At 39.4% G+C, this 21162-nt stretch overlaps 3 protein-coding genes across 6 annotated transcripts; 1 reads left to right on the forward strand and 2 right to left on the reverse strand.

Annotated features, from left to right (window-relative positions):
- Positions 1 to 746: 746 nt before the first annotated feature.
- On the reverse strand, positions 747 to 8522 carry nkain1 (sodium/potassium transporting ATPase interacting 1). The gene is made up of 8 exons (XM_020631567.3): positions 8378 to 8522; positions 7665 to 8053; positions 6623 to 6760; positions 6440 to 6520; positions 5559 to 5756; positions 5343 to 5403; positions 3577 to 3658; positions 747 to 2372 (listed from the first exon to the last, which is right to left on the reverse strand). Exons 2-8 carry the CDS (start codon positions 7716 to 7718, stop codon positions 2363 to 2365), a joined length of 624 nt encoding a protein of 207 aa, XP_020487223.1. The 5' UTR covers positions 7719 to 8053; positions 8378 to 8522; the 3' UTR covers positions 747 to 2362.
- Positions 8523 to 9608: 1086 nt separating this feature from the next.
- Positions 9609 to 16524, reverse strand: snrnp40 (small nuclear ribonucleoprotein 40 (U5)). The gene is made up of 10 exons (XM_020631679.3): positions 16288 to 16524; positions 15541 to 15670; positions 15338 to 15431; positions 14808 to 14973; positions 14515 to 14637; positions 12826 to 12946; positions 12637 to 12719; positions 12295 to 12356; positions 10062 to 10165; positions 9609 to 9917 (listed from the first exon to the last, which is right to left on the reverse strand). Exons 1-10 carry the CDS (start codon positions 16396 to 16398, stop codon positions 9868 to 9870), a joined length of 1044 nt encoding a protein of 347 aa, XP_020487335.1. The 5' UTR covers positions 16399 to 16524; the 3' UTR covers positions 9609 to 9867.
- Positions 16525 to 16596: 72 nt separating this feature from the next.
- zcchc17 (zinc finger, CCHC domain containing 17) lies at positions 16597 to 21154 on the forward strand. 4 transcript variants are annotated; one of them, XM_020631656.3, is made up of 7 exons: positions 16597 to 16651; positions 17845 to 18024; positions 19089 to 19189; positions 19289 to 19380; positions 19460 to 19560; positions 19679 to 19827; positions 20244 to 21154. In XM_020631656.3, the coding sequence occupies exons 2-7, from the start codon at positions 17886 to 17888 to the stop codon at positions 20406 to 20408; spliced, it is 747 nt and encodes a 248-aa protein (XP_020487312.1). In that variant the 5' UTR covers positions 16597 to 16651; positions 17845 to 17885; the 3' UTR covers positions 20409 to 21154. The 4 variants fall into 4 exon arrangements, with proteins under 4 accessions (XP_020487312.1, XP_020487316.1, XP_020487313.1 ...); XM_020631660.3 differs by lacking the exon at positions 20244 to 21154 and adding an exon at positions 20007 to 20221; XM_020631657.3 differs by having other exon boundaries at positions 16618 to 16646.
- The last annotated feature ends 8 nt before the right edge of the window (positions 21155 to 21162 follow it).

A 21162-nucleotide genomic window follows, 5' to 3' on the forward strand; every position in this document is an offset into this window, starting at 1 on the left:
CTTCGCGAGTAGCCTACCTTACTATAATAAACAGCAAAAAAATAGCAAATACCAGTATCACAATATCAGGCAAATATTTTGTCTGTATTCATTAATTTGTTTTTTTTTGTTTTTTTTACTACTGACATGATAAAATACTGATGTTATCTGCTATAATATGGGAACATAACGTTATAAGTCGTGGGTTACTGTACACAATGTACCGGGGTCTCCTCGGTAACGGGGTGCTTGGCAGCCATGGCAACGTGCTGCGCCACACGGTCAGCGGGTGTTAGGCTGCTGATCGCTCCGTTACACCTCCGGTATGTAAGGGGACGGTATGAATAGGGGAGCGTGTGGACAACATGACAAAAATACTCCCTTTTCTTCGTGGAGACCCCTAAATATTTACTGTCTATGTGGAGACCCCGAGACTGCAGCTGGCGGAAAACTGTTCCCAACCTCTGTGTGCATGACGTAATGCAACTACATTATGGCAGCCCTTTAAGAAAATCTGTGGTGAACATATAATGACATTTTCAAGATGTGGCTGTTTAACATACTGGTCATACTGGATTAATCTATGTAGTCGTAGTAACATATATAATTTCTCAAGCCAAAATCAGTCTATTCTGTTATTGCACATAATTGTAATTGTTTTTTATATCCTGAATTGTAAACATTTTGATTGTATTTTTTCATTTTAATGAACGCTCAGTCGTGATCAGTTCGACCTAAGGTGTGTTTGCACATAACAACAGAAGTCATTTTTTAATTTAGAAAGTGTATTTTTTTTTTATTTCAAACTTCAACTTACACTCATTAAGGTCCTCACTTTAAACCTGTTTCCCTCCTGCCCTGTCCCTGTCTCCAATAACATCCACAGAAACTACTCAGAGCATATCACCACATGAGTTCATCATGTATTTTCCCTCTGTGGTCATCTTATTGGTCCCTCCTGGATCAGGTGAGTGGGGAGAATTAGCTGCATTGAGTTGGTAAAGGGCAGCAAGCTGATATAAAAAACAGGGTATGAAAGAAACAGGTATGAAGAAAAACTTTGATGTGTACTTTTCTTCCCTCCGCCAGACCCAACCCCCTACCCCCATTTTTTCTAAATGGAACCAACAAAACAATCATTGGCTGGTTATTTACATGCACAGTATCCCCCCTGCTCCCCCCGCCCCCACCAAAAAGACACACTAATGCCTGATCCCAAAGCCATCTGCATCCCTAATCAACAGTATTACATGTGGAGTAATTGCATGTATTTTCCTGAAAACAAAAATATCCTGGCATTGGAGTTTACTTTTGCATGTGATTTGAACTTTCATGGACAAGTCTGGTGATATTTTGTAATGTTCTTGTTCTCAATAAAACCTATTAAAATAACATGCCAACAATGTATATAATAAATGTATAACAATGTAATAAAAGCACTCAATGTTGTTGTTTGTTGAGTGACAAAAGCAACAGTTGCTAGCTGTTTTAGTTTATTATTTTGACTTTTTTTTGGAAACATGAGGATATATCTATGACATATCTTTTTGATGATTTAAAATGATCCTGCTGAAAATGATACTATAAACACATTGTTGGTTTTGCTTGTTGATAAAGATTGATTGATCCTTTTAACAGTTTTCTTTTTATGATTTTGCTGCCTCATCAGACCTGTAATGTGAATAGCTTTATTAAGCCCGGTGAAGTTCAACAGCATGGGAGGAAGAAAAGATGGCTTTGGGAAAGGAAACTGTAAGACTGCTCTAATTTGACATCACCACACTCTAAAACGACAACAGGTACAAGCTGTGCCTTTTTTTTATTATGTGAGCCCCACCCACAACCCCAGCCTCACGCAGACACACACACAAGCACCCAAAATATAAAAATATAACAAATCAAAACAAACCATAAGGATGTTGAGTGGTTAAAGTCCAGGGTGCTACCACAGAGCACCAGCTAAGTCCTGCTGAGTTACACACACATTATCCACACACACACACACACACACACACACACACACACACACACACACTTGTGGGAGTGTTGAGAGCTGGAAGTTTAGTGAAGTGTGTCTTCTGTGATTAGACAGTGGTGTCCCCAGCTCCTCCCCCTTCTCCTCCTCCTACTTCATCTCCTCACACCACCTGGCATGCTGGTTCTTCCCTGAGCTCCATACATTCTAATCAGGGCTGTAATTCTCTCTCTGAGACACAAGCACACATGCACACACAGGCACACAATTCACTCCCTCTGGGTGGGGTTAAGTCCGTTCTTCAGATAAACTGTGATACACAGAGTGAGTGTAACCAAGGCAACCACTGCTGCTCTCCATCCACAGTGACACCGTCAGGGTTTGGCCTGAGGGGGGCGCTACCAGCAGTTATCCAGCCCTGGCATAAGAGGGGAGGAAAGTACAGGATCAGTCATCAGTATTACATTAAACTGAGCTTGAGCTTTTTAATGTTTGACAAGGATCATTTATTGCAAGCACCAGGTATAAGCTGTTAAAAGAGAGTATTAAAAGCAACATAGACGGTGTAATGCTATATTTATCTTTAAAGTCAGGAGTCCAAACTGGGAAAGTAGCACACCTGAGTTCTTGATGAAAACAATTCAATACCTCTGAACACTATCATTACACTGGGTGTGGGAAATGGGGTTTGCTCTATCCATGTCAGCCATTGTTGGCAACACAAGTTGATAACAAGGCATTACACTGTATTTTGCACACAAATATGAGCGATAATGAACAGTATAATACTACTTTACATGAGAGAAATATTTGATATAATATTCAGTATATTCAGTAAATACACACATTGTAGCTGTATCTAAGCTTATAGTTCTATTCCTTATGGCTGCTCTAAATGTTTCACACAGCACCTCTCCTGAATGAAAAATAATGGTTAAAAAAACAAGTGCTTGTTGCAGCGGCCATGGGTTAGACTCTTGGACCTTTTCTGCATGTCATCCCCCACTCACTCCTCCCAGCATTTCCTGCCTCTCTTCAGCTATCCTACCAAATTAAGGCAATGGCCCAAAAATAACACAAAAAAAGCAGACATGCTTTTTCCCCCAACAAAATGTCGCCATTTTTCATCCTGTTCCCTCTTCTCTCAAGTATCAAGCTAGTCCACTGAGCCGTTACCACCAAAATGATACAAATTCAACTTAAGGTAGCATGCAGCTTATTGCAATATTTCGATTGTGATAATGATGCAAAGGCTCTCGTGTTGAACTCCATCTTTTACTATTGTTTTTTTTTTAAGATTTATTTTTGCGCCCCATCTTTTACTATTGTTGAATGCATCACTTTTGAATGCAGGCTGGGGTTAATAAACCTGATACGGAAATCAAACTCACAACTGAGTCATGCATCAATAAAGATAAAGTTAAGTTGCATACTGGTAATTGTAGGATCCTGAACTCAACAGGGGACTTGAAGTCATGAAAATCTCAGCTTCTGCTACACTGATTTCTAACTTTTTTCACTTGCTGGCTGGAGTAACCTTTAAATAAACATGTGTTAAACACTAAGTTAAAAAAGGAGATCTAGGAAGAGAAATGTTGCATGATGTCATATCAGTAACTCACGTGTAAAGAGGCTGCAGTTGGAGATGGGAGGACTTCTGAGGAGGCTGGTATCCGTACGAGTCGAAGCCACCAATGAAATCAACTTTAAGAGAAGAGAAGAGAAAGAAAAGGGTGACTTCATTTCAAGTTCCCCTAAAACTGCCATTTTAAGCAAGTGTTGCCTTTCAAGATCAGATTCTGTCGTGACATAAAAATCTATCATGAACATGATGCTCTCAGTATACCATTACAATATTGCAAATCAGAATCTGCAGAGGTGATACATCATTTTTTCTACTGCTTCTATGTCACTGATACATTTTTCTCAATCAATTCAGAGGAAACCGCTGGAAATGAAAACTGTCTACATCACTGTCTATATTAGTGTAGTTACAGCACACGAGTGGGAACTGCTTTCCTCAAGACATGTTCCAACATCTGATACATTTATACCCTTTGCTTTTCTTTTTGCGCCTTTGTTCTTTCTTCTTACCAAAAATAATAAATAAGGTAGGATTCCCCCATGTTTTACTTTGATTTCCAATATATAACACACATTCCACCTACGCAAGTAGTTGCAAATGTATTTATCTATTTATTCATTTTTGGTGTAGTTTTTTTATTAAATTACTTTTTTACTTTTAAACATTTTATTATTGTCAATTTTTTTTACCTGAATATGGTCTATTTTGCTTTTACAGGTCTTGTAACTTTGTAATGGTAAATGGACTTGAGCTTGTATAGTGCTTATCTAGTTTTCTAACAACTAAAAGCCCTTTTTAAACTGCAGGTCACATCTACCCATTCACCCACTAATGTATGTAAAGTGTCCACCATTATTAACTGACCCATTCATACTCATTAATACAGCGCTGAGCGGGAGCAACCTGGGGTTAAGTGTCATGCCCAAGGACACAACAACTTGGGGATCAAACCCCTGGGCTTCCTGTTGAGAGATGACCGACTCTACCATTAAGCCACAACTTCCCATGTAGCTAAATGGTGTGCTAACTTTGCAGAGCACAGATGCTATAGAACAGAAAATGCTTAAATTTGTTGGAGTTCTTTTCGAAAACATGTTTCACATACAACCATTTTGTCTACAAGAAAGCCACAACAGGGTTATTTTGTAAGTGCTAAATTGTTTGTTGTTTCAAGACATGCTCGTTGAGTTTTTGTTCATATCATAAGCAGCTAAATTATTACAGGATTATTAAAAAGGTTTACATATACAGCTATTAAAATCTACATTTTCCTCAAATTCCAGCACAAGATGGCAAATTATTTATCTATAAAAGTTATATTGTATGTTATTATTTCATTATCCCCACTATGTTATTACATGCACACTCATACTATATGAAATGCTGTTAAGACATTTTAGACACACAATGTCCCTTTAACAGGAAATCAAGTTCATGTCAAGTCATATCGACAGGACATTATTCTCTCATTGAGTGAAGAGTGAAACACAAACACAGGAGGCACCAAGGAAAGTACCATTCAGACACAGTGATGGCACAAATGAGCAGACAAGACAAGCATATTCCAGCCGGCCTCTTGAATACTCCCCACAGATGGAGTGCTCAGATCAGCCAGCGGGAATCCTCTGCACCGACAGAGTTAAGAGTGACTAAAGCAGGAGAAAACAACGCGGCCTAACCCCCAGAACCCCGGGTTGCTTACACTAAAGCCCCCTTGATAGTGTGACATAAGTAAACCTGATCAGCCGAATGAGGCACTACAGGAGGCTCAAGGAGATTTAAAAGAAGACAAAAGACACTCACAGCTGTCCTCGTCATCCTGGAAGACTTTGCTCACGTAGCAGGCGTACACAAAACCAAAGAGCTGAAGAGGAGGGATGGTGAGAAATTAGGTGACTGCTGAAGCAAAGATATTCTTTCACAAAATGTGTATGAATATGTGTGTGTGTGTGTGTGTGTGTGTGTGTGTGTGTGTGTGTGTGTGTGTGTGTGTGTGTGTGCGCATGTATAGATACGTACAGCCAGTAGGACCTGAATGGCTGAACTCAACACCTCTATGTACTGGTAGTCAAGGAGACACCCAGAGACAGTGATGACATGGTGGTCGTCTGGGGCCATGTGAGAGTCTAGCAGCCGCGTTACCAGGCAACCAGGGCCATGCTCCATCCACCACGAGCGATGGAGGGATGTGTTGAACGTCATGAGAAAGTCTCTGTCCTGAACACACAATCACAAACAATTAATGGCATCACTCATCAACTATTCCTGATGATTTATCCAATTATGGATTTTACTATAAAATGTCAGAAAAGAGAGAAGAGATTTTAAGATTTCTCAAAGACAAATATGACACTGATTTCAAGTAATTGAAAGAGAAAAGCACAGCTCATATTCATATTTGAGAAGCTGAAACCAGACTATATTTGACATTTTTGTTCATGTTACATCATTTCAACCTGTGGTTACTAATCTGTAGTTCAGGATCTCACCAACATGTCACAATGTAAATCCCAAAGATCGTGAAGCCAAATGATTAAAAAGCTTTAAAACAGGGAATAAAATGTTTCTACACTAAATTAGGGATGATTTTCGACAAATCATTTCCTCTATGATAAAACTATGATTTTAATACTTAGTAATACTTTTAATACTTAGTACTTAAGTAAATGTACTAAAATTAAAATAATAACAAAATACTTGAACATATAATGAATCAAGGTAAACATGTATAGTGTTACAGAAAATGAAAACATTAAGAAGTCATGGAACCACAAGCTTGACAATAATGACAAGAAACAACTCAACTCACTGATTTATCAAACATAATCAAGAATAGGAGTGTTTTTTGTTGTTGTAATACAAAGCAAAGTATCTATAATGTATAAAAACACAGGACTCACCTGAGACAGGTTTCCAACCTCCAGGTAGAAACAGATAATGAACGAGTTCCAGCCCACCCAGAGGACCAGCCATACTGCATACTGCAGGACACACATCCAGAACAGATACTGTATGAGAGGAACTCTACATACAAACACACACTCATGATAAAGTAAACAGGAGCTGCTGAGGGATTCACTCACAAAGATGAGGTATCTGAATCGAAACTGCACGGTGCCGAACATGCCCAGGATGACGGCCATGATGTGCAGGAAGTTGGCCAGAATGGGGGCCCATTGATATCCCAGAAAATCAAACACCTGCCTTTGAAGGGCCGCCACCTAGAGGACAGGGGGGAGGACAGTGTGTAAATACACACAAACAAAATATTTAACACACAACAATACAAATACACACACTATTAAGGACATATGCAAATAAGACACACGCAAGATGTCACGGTTTCACGCGCACACATACACACACTGTGACAGGACATACACAGGTCTGCTGCAGTTGTTTCCATGGTAACTGCCTGGAGCACCAGTTAGTCCAGTGACTGTAGAAAGGGGAGCATCCCCCCCAAAAGCTCCCCCAAACTAATGAGAATCTATGGGCCGAATCCCCCTGCCCCTGCACAACAACCCATCAGCCCTGCACAACAAAAGCCTGAACAACAAGCCCCTCACTTTGTTGTCCATGCCTGCATCATCCAACCACAGTCTCATATTACATGCTTATTGCATTTAGAGGGATAGTCTGAAGCTATTTGTAGGCACAAGGAGGAGATAACTTTAAATACAGAATGGAGACCAGAAGGTGGACATGGCCTCCTTGTCTTGTGCTTAGCATTCACATGGTTTTACCAGAATGGGGGTAACACCTCACTGTCTCTCCCCTACAGACCACCCTTACACCAAAGCGCCCCCTGCCTCGCTCCCTTTGCTTCAAAGAAACACTCAATCGCCTGTTATGTGGCATGGCATCCTGGCAGCTGCAGCTCGCAGTTTTTCAGTCTGACTGTAAAGAGAGGCCGGACAAAAATGTCTGATTACAGTGTGAGTGTCTGAAGCACGCTGCTCTAATTATATCCTGGTGCTGAGGCAGCTTCAGCTGTGCACACTCACACACACACACACACACACACAAACACACACACACAAACACTCACACACACACAAACACACACACACACACACACACACACACACACACAGACACACACACAGACACACACAGACTCACCAACTGCAGCGAGCATATCACCAGCAGCGTGCATCTTCCGTCGCACTTCCCCATCTTGGAAGGCTCAGGACGCGGCTTGGGGCCGCGGAGGCTCCGGGGGAATGACGAGTCCCCAGTCAGATCCAGACTGCCTGGTCGTCTCAGCTCACACCATTCCCGGCAAAGTAGACGTGCCCAAGGCCGCCGCCGCCGCCTCCCCCTCCGTCAGCGCTGAGGTGACTCTTTCACTCACAGTGGGTGACCCATCTTGGCCGCTGGCTTTGTCGGTAAATACCAATCACGGTGGTTTTCAGGAAGGAGAGGAGGAAGAGGAGGAGGAGGAGGAGGGGTCCAGTTCACGCCGGCCTGCTGCGGTCCCACCACCGACAACAGAATCACCTCGGCCACACCTTCCGGAGAGGGGACACACAAAGACACAAAGAGAGACGGAAAGCTGTCATAATCGAGCCCGGGCTGCAGACAGAAATGAGCGTCATATGATAGTGAATCACACGGGGACGGCGGGGAGGAGGGGACCGACCCCGCAGCGTTACTACGGCTAACGTTTGGCTACATGCACTTCTCTACGGACACAAAGCAGTCCGCTGTGACTCAAGGTTTTTCTAAGAAAGGCAGAGTCCTCGTTCCCCTAAAAAAAAACCCGTTCACCCCCAGTCCCCTTCCCCTCTCCCTGTAGGTGAAAAGAAGTCAAGTTAACGGACATGTAAGCTCACCAGGACCAGTTTCATTCGAGCGGTTTCGCAGCGTCTTTTGTCAACAATCGGTGCCGGGGCGGGCGCAGGAGGAGCCGAGGGGGGGAAGAGAGAGAGAGAAACGAGGGGGTGGGGGCTCTCAGTCACCGCGACCCCCTCGAGGAGGAGCTGCATGCAATCTGCAGACCCGCTCGACAGGAGCACAAAGAAACGGGGCTCATACACAAAAAACAAAGAGTACCTTATAACTAGATTATTACAACCGAGCTAACATTAATTGGAGAAGTGTTTAAAACAAATCACACACTGTTGGTAATGATTCAGAGAAAACACCCCAATGTAGCCTCAATAAATGATGTACTTATAGTTTAAAACAGGTTTAATGACATGTCCATAGACAAATAAGAAAAAGGGTAGGCTACATTTTTATGAATTCAAAATAATGAAACATAGCAACAAAATCAGGAACAAAACAAAATGTTAAAAAACATGTGCTTTTAAAAGCAATTAAGTGGGAGATGGAGAGACATGTTATGGCAGGGGAGCAGTAAAAATGAGTAAAAACCCTTGTTCCGGCCAACACACAAGATGTTTTTTCAAATAGAAATGTATATCAACTGTTCTTTATGTATAAAAATATTGGACATTGCTTATTCATAATAGCAAGCACTTTCATTTTCATTTCTTCAATTTTATTGAAAATATTTTTACTCGTATCCTTTGAATGTGTTTTAATTAAATGTGTTTTGCTTCACACAAAACTCTAAAATAATTTATTGTGATACATTAAGTGACCCATAATCCGAGCTCCATTCAGCAAGGAAACACAAGTTCATGGTACAGCTAGACTGGAAAAATAACGTTAATCAGCCACATGCCGGTTACTCCACATATAGTCCTAACTAAAATAACTTGATTAATTAATCAGCATGGATTCTAACTAATCAAGAGGCTGAATAAAGGTAGGGTAAATGAATAGGCCTACACATACTTGGTGTTACCAAAATACCTTTGTACAAACTATTCAGTATTAGTTTGTACAAAGAACATTCTCTGCGCAGCTTCTGCACTGTTTCTTCATCATTCTTTGAGTAACAAGCACTATTTAAAAAAAAAAAAAAAAAAGCATCTTAGTAGTGGTGGATAAATGATCAAAAATAACTCCTCCAGGCATAATTAGGTCACTCTGTTTCCTACTTTTAATCTTGTTAGATGAAAACGCCCCAGATGAAAGTTTAATAATGACAACGGATACTTTTCTACAGAATATTGAAGTTTATTAAAAAGAAAAAAAAATCGTTGTATAAAACAAGCTGAGCATTATAAACTTCAGAGACGTGTCCTGAGGTGGTTCTGTGATGAGGTTGGAGCACATGAAATTACAGAGACTCTTAACCCACTAACCACATCCCATCAACATCTGAAGCAGGACAGACACACACACACGCGCACACACACACACACACACACACACACACAGACACACATCGAAGTTTACACTCAAACACACATTACTGAATTTCTCCCATGTAGAGGCGTTTATCACTGGAGCCGGACAGAACTGCGTTGAGGGAAAAAGAGAAAAAGAGAATTAAACTTTTTGTATGAGTCATGACCCTTAGTGGATGACAACATTCATTCTTTAAATATCTTGATTTCTCGCACAGTGTGGTTACAACATGTACTGAAGCAGTGTTTGACTCACCTATGGGCTCCTCTGGGTGAAAGGCTACTTCGTTGACGGAGCCGGCATGGCCTGGAAGCTTGTACAGGATCCTGCGTGATGTGGTGTCCCATATGTACACAAACCTATAAACAAAGACAAGTAAATATTACAATGACTCCTTTATTTCAATACTGTCTTAGTATTCATGACAAGTAATTAAGATATCACTAGGACCACCAGTTGATAATCAGTCACTTATGGTCGATGAAACACCTATAAATAACAAATTCACAGTTCAAAATGTGCACTGATTTTTAATATTTATTTACATATCACCCATTACTATCAAATGGTGCACTCTGATGAAACGTGTACACACATATACAAGTACTCACACAATGTATATCCACAGTTTGTTTTTTAATGATTTCAATAACAGGTGAGTCCAATTTCCCCTAAAAATACCTTAAGACAAATCATTAATCATACATGTCTATTACATGCTGCAAGTGTACTCAGGACGTGTCCATATCTTTTACATGTTAACTGGCTCACAGTAATGCACAAGCGGCATAGTGTATGTTTGCATTTAGTCTCTTAATTATTCATATATAACAAGATTTATCTTATTATTTTATCTTGGGTCATCTCCCAATCTCTTGAAAAGCCCGGAGTGGCACATTGTAATTTAAAGTGCAGATTCTGCATGTTGGTGAAGCAAACTCTGAGGAAACATGTGCCTTTGGTTAGAGTTCCCTAATAAATGTACCTGAAAATTGCAATATTGCAAAAAGTAATATATTAATTGTGGAGGCTGGGGGCAAAAAGCACAAGAAACAAGCTTTTAAATGAGGTAATGTGAGGCTTCACAGTTTCTGTAAATAAGAAATGATAAGGAAATAAACTGAATGTGCTCTCTCCAAAAACAACTTATAGTTGGATCTTTTAATATTATAATATTTAATAATAATACTCTTAGAGTGTGCTCACACTGTGGCAGCAGGAATCCACCAAAGCTTTGTGAGGTGAAGCAGGTGTTGGAGGAGTCATTGGTGAATGCATCCTCATCTTATGGCTTCACTGTAACAGCTGTATGATGCAGGAAGCTATGCAATGATGCCTGGAGTCACATCTCAGTGTGTGTACCCGTATTGTTGCCTCCACAGGAGCAGCTTACTGATTGAATAATGTGTCCTTTATCAAACAGGAAACTGCTCAACCTTTGGCTTTGGATCATGTTTTGTTGGTCAATGTCTTATTACTTATTTAGTTACATTTCATATTAATCTCCTACATGCATTTATTGTGTTACATCCTAGTTAGATTTTTTCTGCTTCACTGATACTTTGAAATACAAGTTTTGTTTCATAAATGATTTATTTCTGTTCTACTATCTATTTCAATGACTGTTTGGCATGATGACAGTACAAAATGTGAAGTTATGCATGTTAATAACTTATCTTGAAGTAAGTTTAATAGAAGCATGATCTCTTAAATAAGGTAATAATGAATGCTTTATCTGTTGTAGTTTTCCAATAAATTAAGCCGTAGCTTGAAGCTCTAACAATTCCCTCATCTGTATCTCATTTTATCCATAAAAAAAACAGATACAGAATAATCCAATATTTTCCACATTTAAAGAAAAAAAAAGAACGAGAGAAAGTGAGGCAAAACAAAAACTAAGTGGCTCTAGTCAGTGCTTGTTTGAAGGTGGCTGAATAAACTCCAAAATCCTCCCCTCCCAGCAAAGCAACTTAAAGTGTTATCATGGGAGGAAACGATATATTGTTTTCTACTAACTGTATTCATACTGTTAATACTGGAAATGCTGTAAATTTTCATACCACTTAATTTTCAAATCAATTAACCATGACAATTTTTTTTTTTTTTTACACATGAACTTAATTATTGTATACTGACCAGATAAATGTCATGAGGTGCATTAAGGCTACTTTATCTATATAGGAAGGTTTGTAGATATGGCTCTATGATAGTTAGTGTGTACAGGTATCCGAGAACATATTGGTGTTTTTTAACAGCTTAAGATCTTTTTTTACATTCACTATGCCGTTTTTTTTTTTTTGAGAGGGAGAAAAGAATGGTAAGAAGTGTTTTCTTGTCTTTATAAAAGTTATGATGGTAATATTTCAAACAGTAGAAAATTAATACAATGACTGTTCCCTGAATCAGATAAACCTTAAGTCATGTACGAGCACATGTATGTTAATGTTATGAGCGTGTGTGTGTGTATAAATGTTTTGTTGCCTCTCACCTGTCAGCTGAGCCTGCAGCTATCTTACTGCCGTCAGTGGACCAGGAGCACCTCAGCAAATTCTGAAACACAGAATAAGATTAAAGAAACTGCATTTTCAAGATGAGAGTTAGTCACAGAGCAGACCGAGTTTTAATATCAGAGTGAAGGAGACTGCTGGCTGTTGTTTGACCACCACTGAGCCACAGCCATACAAAAACACTGCTAGCAGCACTGCAGCCACTATGCACCAAGCTTATGTGAGAAGTTAGAGATTGTATCAGGAGCAGGGGAACTGTAAGTTTATATTGACAACATTAGACTTGAAATCCATAAAGGGTCAGAGGGTTCTCTGTAAATTACCTTTTCGAAGTTGTGGACGTTGCCCTGGAAAATCTTCACGCATCTCTCCTTGGGTGCAAACGGTCGGACATCCCAGATGCGCACTACACAAAGACACGTACGGAATCAGTCATAAGAAGCTCAGTGTTAGGACCACAGGTAAAGCTTTTTCTTACTCCGTTTATAAAAAAGACACCAAAAGCATCCCACCTGTGTTGTCCATAGAGTTTGATAGGAGGTATGAGCCCTCAGAGCTCAGGCTGAGTCCAGTTACTGAGTCTCCGTGTCCATGCATGTTGTAGATCAGCTTATTCTGCCTCAGGTCCCACACCTGCACAACACACAGAAAGACAGGGTTTATAAAAAGGCCTTTGCATGAAGAGCAAAGAGTTCAACTTGAGCTTCTATGTCATTGTCAGATCTGTAGCAGTGTCCAAAGGTGAAAAATATGTTGTCATTATTGGGGTTTGTCAATTGTCCAATTGTCAGAAAATAGTGAACCTTCATTCAACCTTAAGAATGAAAAGGAGGTTTTGGTGTTCTGCTACACATCTACAGTGGAGGTTATCAAAGTACAGATTTGAATGATTGAGTGACAGTGGTCTAAACTTTTGAGATAATTCTTGGGATACAACTCACCAGCAATAAGCAGATAACTAAAAAAAGAAAATAAATTGAAATTCACAAACCACCATACAGGAGTGGTGCATGCTTGCTATTTTGAGAGAAAACTAAGAGGATGAGAGTAATTGGCCCACTAGCTGGGTGCATATTATAATATCTGTTATATCCCCATCTGATCCACAGACATTAAAGACTTCCCATGGACAAACTGTAACTCATTTTCAATGTGTTGCACCATGTCTGTGGTTGTCTTTACAACCAGGTGATTTGACAAAAAGAGTGATGGTTCAGATTCATAAGCATTCCTATCCTTTCTATTTCTTACTTCTTCACAGTAGGTAGCCGTCTTCAATAACATTATTTGAAAGTTGAGTGTGACAGTGTAATATTCAGAAACTAGCAGTAAACAATTTGATAACTGAACAACCTTATTGTGTCCTTAGTTATATGTCCCTATTGAAAATCCTCCTATAATGGTTAGGTGTAACCTTAAAAAAATATATACTAATACATTTTAGTTATAGGACCCATGCTAATGCTGCTGATGTACATGTCTTTAAGGCTTGTTAAAATCTCTCATTAGATCTGGTAATATACTGTATCATACAAACGAGACATTTGCGTTATTACTTTCAGGTTTCTTAAGCCGTTTTCACACATAAACTCCTAAAAATATCTAGATCATTTCAGGAGGACTGCTCCGGTTATTCTCTTGACCTGGCTGTTAACATATGCACCTCACAGCGGGAGACTATCCTTGTCAGACGAGAGGGTGGCACGGGGTCTCCAGAGGTAAGATATGACGCAAAAAAATAAAAATAAAAGAAGCAGATGAAGCAACAAAGTCCTCTATAAGACGCTATAATGAGAATATTTGCCTTCATATCAATGCTTCATGTGGTTCAACAGAATCACAATATCAACAAAAGAGCGGAGAATAACATACTGGCAAACAGAACACGTAATGCAGCCGTTTAATTACGGAGATCGGCCAGTGCATACACACAATGCATTGTGCAGCAGTCACAGTATATAAACATCACTCTCCCTCCCATTGGCTCGAGGGGAATAATCTGGAGAATATCCTGCTGCTTTCTCACATCAGCTCACTCTGACTGGCTGCAGAAAAAATACTAGTGGCCTGGCAGGAGAAACTCCAGGTGAAGTCCCAACGAACAATTTGGCTGTTTGCGTTCACACATACAGCTCGTCCTGGAAATATCAGGAGTTTTTCTGCAAGTCTGAAAGCCCTATATCTTTGCATGAGTTCAGTACCTTGATATCATTGTCGATGCCTCCTGACAGGATCTGGTCGCTGGTGTCGTTGAAGGTCACGGCCAGCACCTGGTAGGTGTTCTGGAAGGTGTGGATTGCCCCTTTCTTACGAATGTCCCACAGCTTAAAAAAAAGAAAAAAAAAGAAGTGGCAAACAAAATGAAATAAACAAAACCACATAAGACCAACAGATAACCTGGATTTACGGCCAAGACAAAATAAAATAAGTAGAAATTATCCCAAATCTACACTATTTACTTTGATGTAAACTATCTAAAATAGGGAGACCTCACCTTGACAGTCCCATCATCGCTACCGGTGCAGACGAGCTGGGGTCCTCGGCGTGCCGGGTAGCAGGTGTTAACAAAGGAGGTATGGCCTTTCAGACGCTTGATCCTCTCTCCAGTTTCACTGTCCCACACACCTACAGTCTTGTCTGTGCTGGCTGAAAACAGCATGCTGAAATACACAGAACGATATCAGAACTCCTTTAAACTTTTTAGACTCAATTTACTGATACATGAAGCAAGACGTTTTGCACATCCTTTACAAATAATCTTAGCACATAAAATACATGAAATGGTGATATGTTTGTTGTTCTCAATAGATTAGTAATCTAGTCAATGTTACAGTTTAGTTCATAATCAATAAAGAAAAATTGCGACACTAAAGCTGGCAAAAGCCAACGTTTACAGTTTATGTACGGTATGTAAAAATGATTCATTTTACAACTGTCATTCATATACTTTAAGAACCATGTGCTACCATACTTTGAGCGAGGCATATAATAAACTGAAAACTTCATCACACTGATTGTTCATACCTGCCATCAGTGTTGTAGTGCAGCTCCATCACTGCTCCACTGTGGCCCTTCAGGGTGGCATAGTTGTCACAATCTCCATACACATTCCACATCACTGTCGCAAATAAACAAAGCGTGCGACAAGTTATTCATGGTGTGCAACATAGATGTGTGAGCTGCAGAATTATGTATTCTTTACATCAGTTGATATGTTAATGTCTTACATATAAGTCTGTCAAATCCTGAGGAGGCCAGCGTGGCTCCATTAGGGTGAAATTTGCAGCAGTAGACCTCTCCTTCATGACCAGACATGAGCATAATGGGAGCCTGAAGACTGGAGCTGCGTGGAGGACCCTGAAGAAACAGCATCATAGGTACAAAATGAACATAACCTTAAATAGAACAGATGTTTGCCATTTGCACAGGTACAGAAAATTATATATAAAGTAGACTAGCATTGCAAGAAAAAAAGAGTAGAAAAGTACAAAAAAAATAAGTTGTCGTAACAGCTAAGTGATTTAAAATAAACTGTACAAAAGTTATACACTGTATTAAAGCAAAGATATAATACAAAAAAAATAACAAGGGGAACACTGTACAATGAAATGAAAATATAAATATGCTTTCTTATTGCACTTATTATCTCTTATTAAAGAATGCATGGATTATTTGTCAATGTGTGAGTGAACAGTTAACCACAAGAACAAGTGGAAAGTATTTCAATACCAGGTGTCTTATTTCTCATTCATTAGCTAATAATTAATTAGTTTTAATTAATTACTGTAATGTTATTTCATTTCCTGTTTACCCGTTTAGCTGGTAACCTGTTTATCGGTCCAAAAATATACTTTTAAACTTACTGAAGCCCTTTTGCGTGTGCTAGGTAAATTTGCAAATATTATTGGCGATAAATATGAGTCTGATGCCTTAAACAATAGTGACGAGTGCTACATGAAGTCTACTATCCGTACCGTGGCCACGAGTTGCTGGGACTGAGCCGCCGCCACCAGCTCCATCCTGGGCCGCTTCACTGCGGCAGGAACCACCGCCATGTCCCCCGCTCTCTTCATTGGTTCAATCATGACGGCGTATTCCACAAGAAACAGAAATGTAGTTGACTTTCAACGCTTTCTTTAGCAAAAAATGAATGGACGTCTTTAACGGAGGGACCTTCGAACAAAACAGCACCAACGAAGTAAAGATGGAGTACTTCCGCTGGTGCCGAGGTTTGTGATTGGTCGCGTGTAACATCGGCTGCGCTGATTGGTTCGAAGGCTTGTTGTCAAACTAATATGCACCGGAAGTAAAACTTAACCCGCTTTGCTAACACGTACGGTAATAAAATTATTTCGTATTTTCAGCTGAATACTCGCTACACTGTTCACTGCATACCGTTTTAATTGATTTGTTTTTAAACTTTACGCACGTTTAGCTTGTTAACGCTTGTAGTCTTGTTACCGAAGTTAGCTTGTTTGAAAACGAGGCTTTGCTGTAGCTAGCTCACGTTAGCTTTACTGTTAGCTTTAAGCCTTTCTCTCTTACAGCACATGTTAAGTTAAGTTTTCATTATTTCAGGAACTACTTCACACATTTATACTCTGTAAGTGTTAAAGCAGTCACATCACAGCCACCAAATGTATTTTATTTGTGTCTGAAAGCAGTTAGTTGCATCTTGACAAGGAATAAATGAATATGGAAGAGGAGAGATTGCAAAGAAAAAATTTAATTAAATATAATATAATATAATTACTTTATTGATCCCAAACTGGGAAATTGTGGCGTTACAGCAGCAGGTTATCAAACACACAATAAGAGTAAAAAACCACAATGTTAGCAAATTTAAACATAATATAATATTAAATACAAAGTAAATAATTACTAAAAATATCCAAACTAAGAATGTGAATATATACAACCAGGATTTAACTAAGCATTACTAGTCTTAAATAGGAAGATTAAATATGGAAGATTAAATGTAAATGTGCAAAAACAGAGTTGTAAATGGACAGTATTGACATAAGTTAAAGTTCATGAGTGTAGAAATATTATAAGCAGAAACTATTCAATATAACAGCGAGCAGACAGACAAATGAAGTGAACATGAGTGCAGGGATAATGTGTAAATGTAACATGTGCAGAACAGATTACAGTATAGAGAGACAGATATTATCATGATGACAGTTCTCTGCTTGCAAGAGAATTCCAAATAAGGATATCATTGTGCTAAAAAATGGCAATTGATTATTAATTAACATATCAAAGATTTGACAAGCTGATGGGGTTTATCAACAGTCACCAGGAGGCCTCTTTATATCTTTTATTCAAACAAAAAAAGCATACAAACAAAGGTCTATTAAGTGTACCAAACCATATGTGTGTTTCTCTTCTGTAAGGGTAGTCCTCAGATACTTGGCTGTTTTACATGGAGCAAAACATCTGTAATTTTCAACCTTGAGGAAGGACTTTCTCTTGATATTGTTATTCTACAAAACATGATATATGTCTCGTTTTTTAAATGAACGTTCCAGATCTTCTCATCGATGTCTGCGGGTAAACATCAACTGTGACAATGTCTGATAGTGACGGCTTAGCTTCTGAGCCTGCTGGACTTGAGGGTCTGCCACCCATGTACAGCATTGCCAAAGGGGAGGTTGTTTCTGTGCAGACCTATGGAGCCTTTGTCAGACTGCCTGGATACAAGAAGGAAGGTTGGTAAATTAAACTGATTTCTCTGTTTAGACTTTATAGCAAACAGTCACAGATATTTGATTTTTGAAACAGGTAACACATTTTAATTCTGGAAGATACTACAGCAAAAAGGATGCTTAAACAACACAATGAAATTAACAGTGAATAGCAGAGGCCTAATGGGTAACCAAAATTGGTCTAAAACCCTAAACTCTAACTCTAAATTAGTTAGGTAGAGTTAGATGGACTATTATTTTAGTTAAAAATGTTATGGCAGAAAGATGCTTACTACAGAACCTACAGATACCGTAAAACACTTGAGCTGCATTAACCAGATTATCAAGATGAGATATGGGGACAGTTTTGCTTATAGTTTGTTTACAGGAACATTAAGAGTGTCCATATCCTTAACTATGTCTGCACAACAATGCATAACATTCGATACAGAGAAAAAAATATGTATAAGTATGCCAGCCAGTTATGGTTTATTATACAGACAGATGTTTGACATTTTAGCAAAATCTCTGTTAAGAATATCAGTTAAACAGTTATCTGCATGCAGAGCAAAATAAGATAAGCATAGAAGGATTTGTTATAGGGCAAGAACGTTATTAAGCAGATTGGATTGATCAATTAAGTAAACTCATATCTATGATTTTTACACTTGTGTAGCTTTGTTGGTGTGCAGTTACAACAAAGGTTGACACATATTTTACTTTACCCATTGTCACCATTAGAGGGCAAGCTTAACACACAAACAAAATCCACACCCAAACCATTTTGTTCAAATCCTTGGGGAAAAAACTTTTCACGTCTGAAAGAAAGTGCTTTTATTGAAACACATGGTCTTTTATGTGTTAGACATTTTTTTTAATTGTCAGCTAAGGGATTTTAAATTGGATTTGATAATGTCTGGCTTTTGGCACAACTATTTTTGATGCTTGTAAGTATTATTATGGTCCGAGCACACTCTCTGTTATTTTTTGACCCTTGGTTAAATAGTTGTAATAAAAAGGTTACATTTCTCAGCATTTTATGTATTTTTTTTCCACTAGATGTTAATTCATATCTCTTTCACCTACAGGCCTGGTACATGTGAGTGAAATGTCAGCATCTCGGGTTGAGAATGCCTCAGAGATTGTGGATGTTGGGGAAAAGGTGTGGATTAAAGTCATAGGAAGAGAGGTAACAACACTCACACACTCTCATAAGCGCACACACACACACACACACACGCTGCAGTGTTAGCAGAATTACTGCAACTCTGTCCTCTTTGAACCGCAGATTCGTGGTGACAAGGTGAAACTGTCCTTCTCAATGAAAGCTGTTAATCAGGGCACAGGGCAGGACCAGGACCCAAACAATGTTATGGCCGAGTAAGTATTACAGTTGGAGTTTTGTCACATGTGATTTCATAGACAGATGTGATTTATGATCATCTGTGTGTGATTTTAGACAGGATTCAAGGCGACGTAAGCAGTTCAGAGATCACACAGGCAACAGGATCACACTGGAGGCTGTACTCAACACAACTTGCTCAAAGTGTGGCTGCAAAGGTAAACCATCATGAACATATTAACAGTGCTTGTATTTGTCAGATACAACTTTCTATATGGATATCTGGATTTAACTGGAAAAAATTGCAGGAAATAAACTCAATTTCCTTTTGTTTAGGTCACTTCACAAAGGACTGTTTCTCTGCCCCCGGCTTGCAGTACGCTCTTTTGCCTGAAGATGATGATGTAGCTCCACAGCAGCCACAACAGCAGACCTCCACAGTTGCACCACAGCAGGACTCAGACAAAAAGAAGAAGAAAAAGAAGGTGAACATGCATCTGTTATTGTCTTGCGTGATCTGTCTGCACTTTTTTTTTTTTTTTTTTTTTTTTTTTTTTTAAATATCTTGTCGTGGATGTGAATCATCTAATGCTACAACCCACACATTTCTCGCATTTTATGAAATGCACTGAAAGATACGTTATTTTTTGGGCCATTTTGCCAGCTGAAGAGAGAGAGGAAATGTCAAGAGGAATGAGTGGGGGATGACATGCAGCGAACAACAGAGATCGGTTCATACTCATGGTTGCTGCGACAAGGGCCTCAGATGGGACACAGAAACATAACCACTACGACTATCCAACGCCCTGTCTGCTTTTCACCTACTGTAATGTTTTCATATATTCAAGTTTCTTCTAATGCTTCGCAAAACAATCTGGCTTTTTCTGTGTTTATTCTCCAGGAGAAGAAATTGAAGAAGAAGAGGAAGAGGGAGAGGAAAGAGTCGGAGAGCGACAGCAGCAGCAGCAGTAGTGAATGTAAAACCAAGAGGAGGCGCCGTGACTCAGACAGAGAGGACAAAAAGAAGAAGAAACACAAGAAACATAAATCACACAAACATGACTGAGGCAACCACACATCTACAGTCACTTGTACACAGACAGACACATACCCCAGCTAGCAGACAGACACAAGAGGGGAAGTGGGTGCAAGAGACAGACTGGCAGACTTCCTGCTTTGTATCTTTAAATGAAATGATAGAATCATCCTTTTAAGTTCTGAATGTTGGCCGTATGCCTCCGCTTAGACATTGCATCAAGTTTAAAAAAAAAAATTAAAAATGTAGCAAGAGGGACAGTGCTGTAAAAATCCAGGGATAAGCATCCTTGTTCTCAAGTAATCTCCGGCTCCCCCCACAGAGGGAGGGGCTTGCACACCCTACATAACAGGATAAGCGTAATGAGTAATATGGCAGCAAGTGGCTATCCCTCTCTGAATCCAGATATTGTTTTCAGCTATCTGGTTTCTTACTCAATGGAAATCCATTAAAACAGTGAAGCTGAGGGTGTCTGACATAAAAGTCCTGAACAAACCACACAGACAAAGATAAACACAAACACACAGACACATATAGGAAGTAGTCAAACACAAACAGGACATGTATTGCAGCACAAGTGAGCCTGACAGGAAGTTAAAGCTTCAGTGATATCCTGAGGCTGTCTGTCCCTTTATTTGTGCGATTGTGTGTACATGTGGTTTGTGTAACTTGCCTCAAAGGGAACGCTCGCAGGAAACACTAACACACACACACACACCTAACCTTCCTGCATGTCAACTGTTAGCTTCATTAAAAGTGTTTGTATTTGTACTGTACATGTTGA

This window comes from Labrus bergylta, chromosome 19 (assembly GCF_963930695.1).
Source record: "Labrus bergylta chromosome 19, fLabBer1.1, whole genome shotgun sequence".
Classification (NCBI taxonomy): Eukaryota; Metazoa; Chordata; class Actinopteri; order Labriformes; family Labridae; genus Labrus; species Labrus bergylta.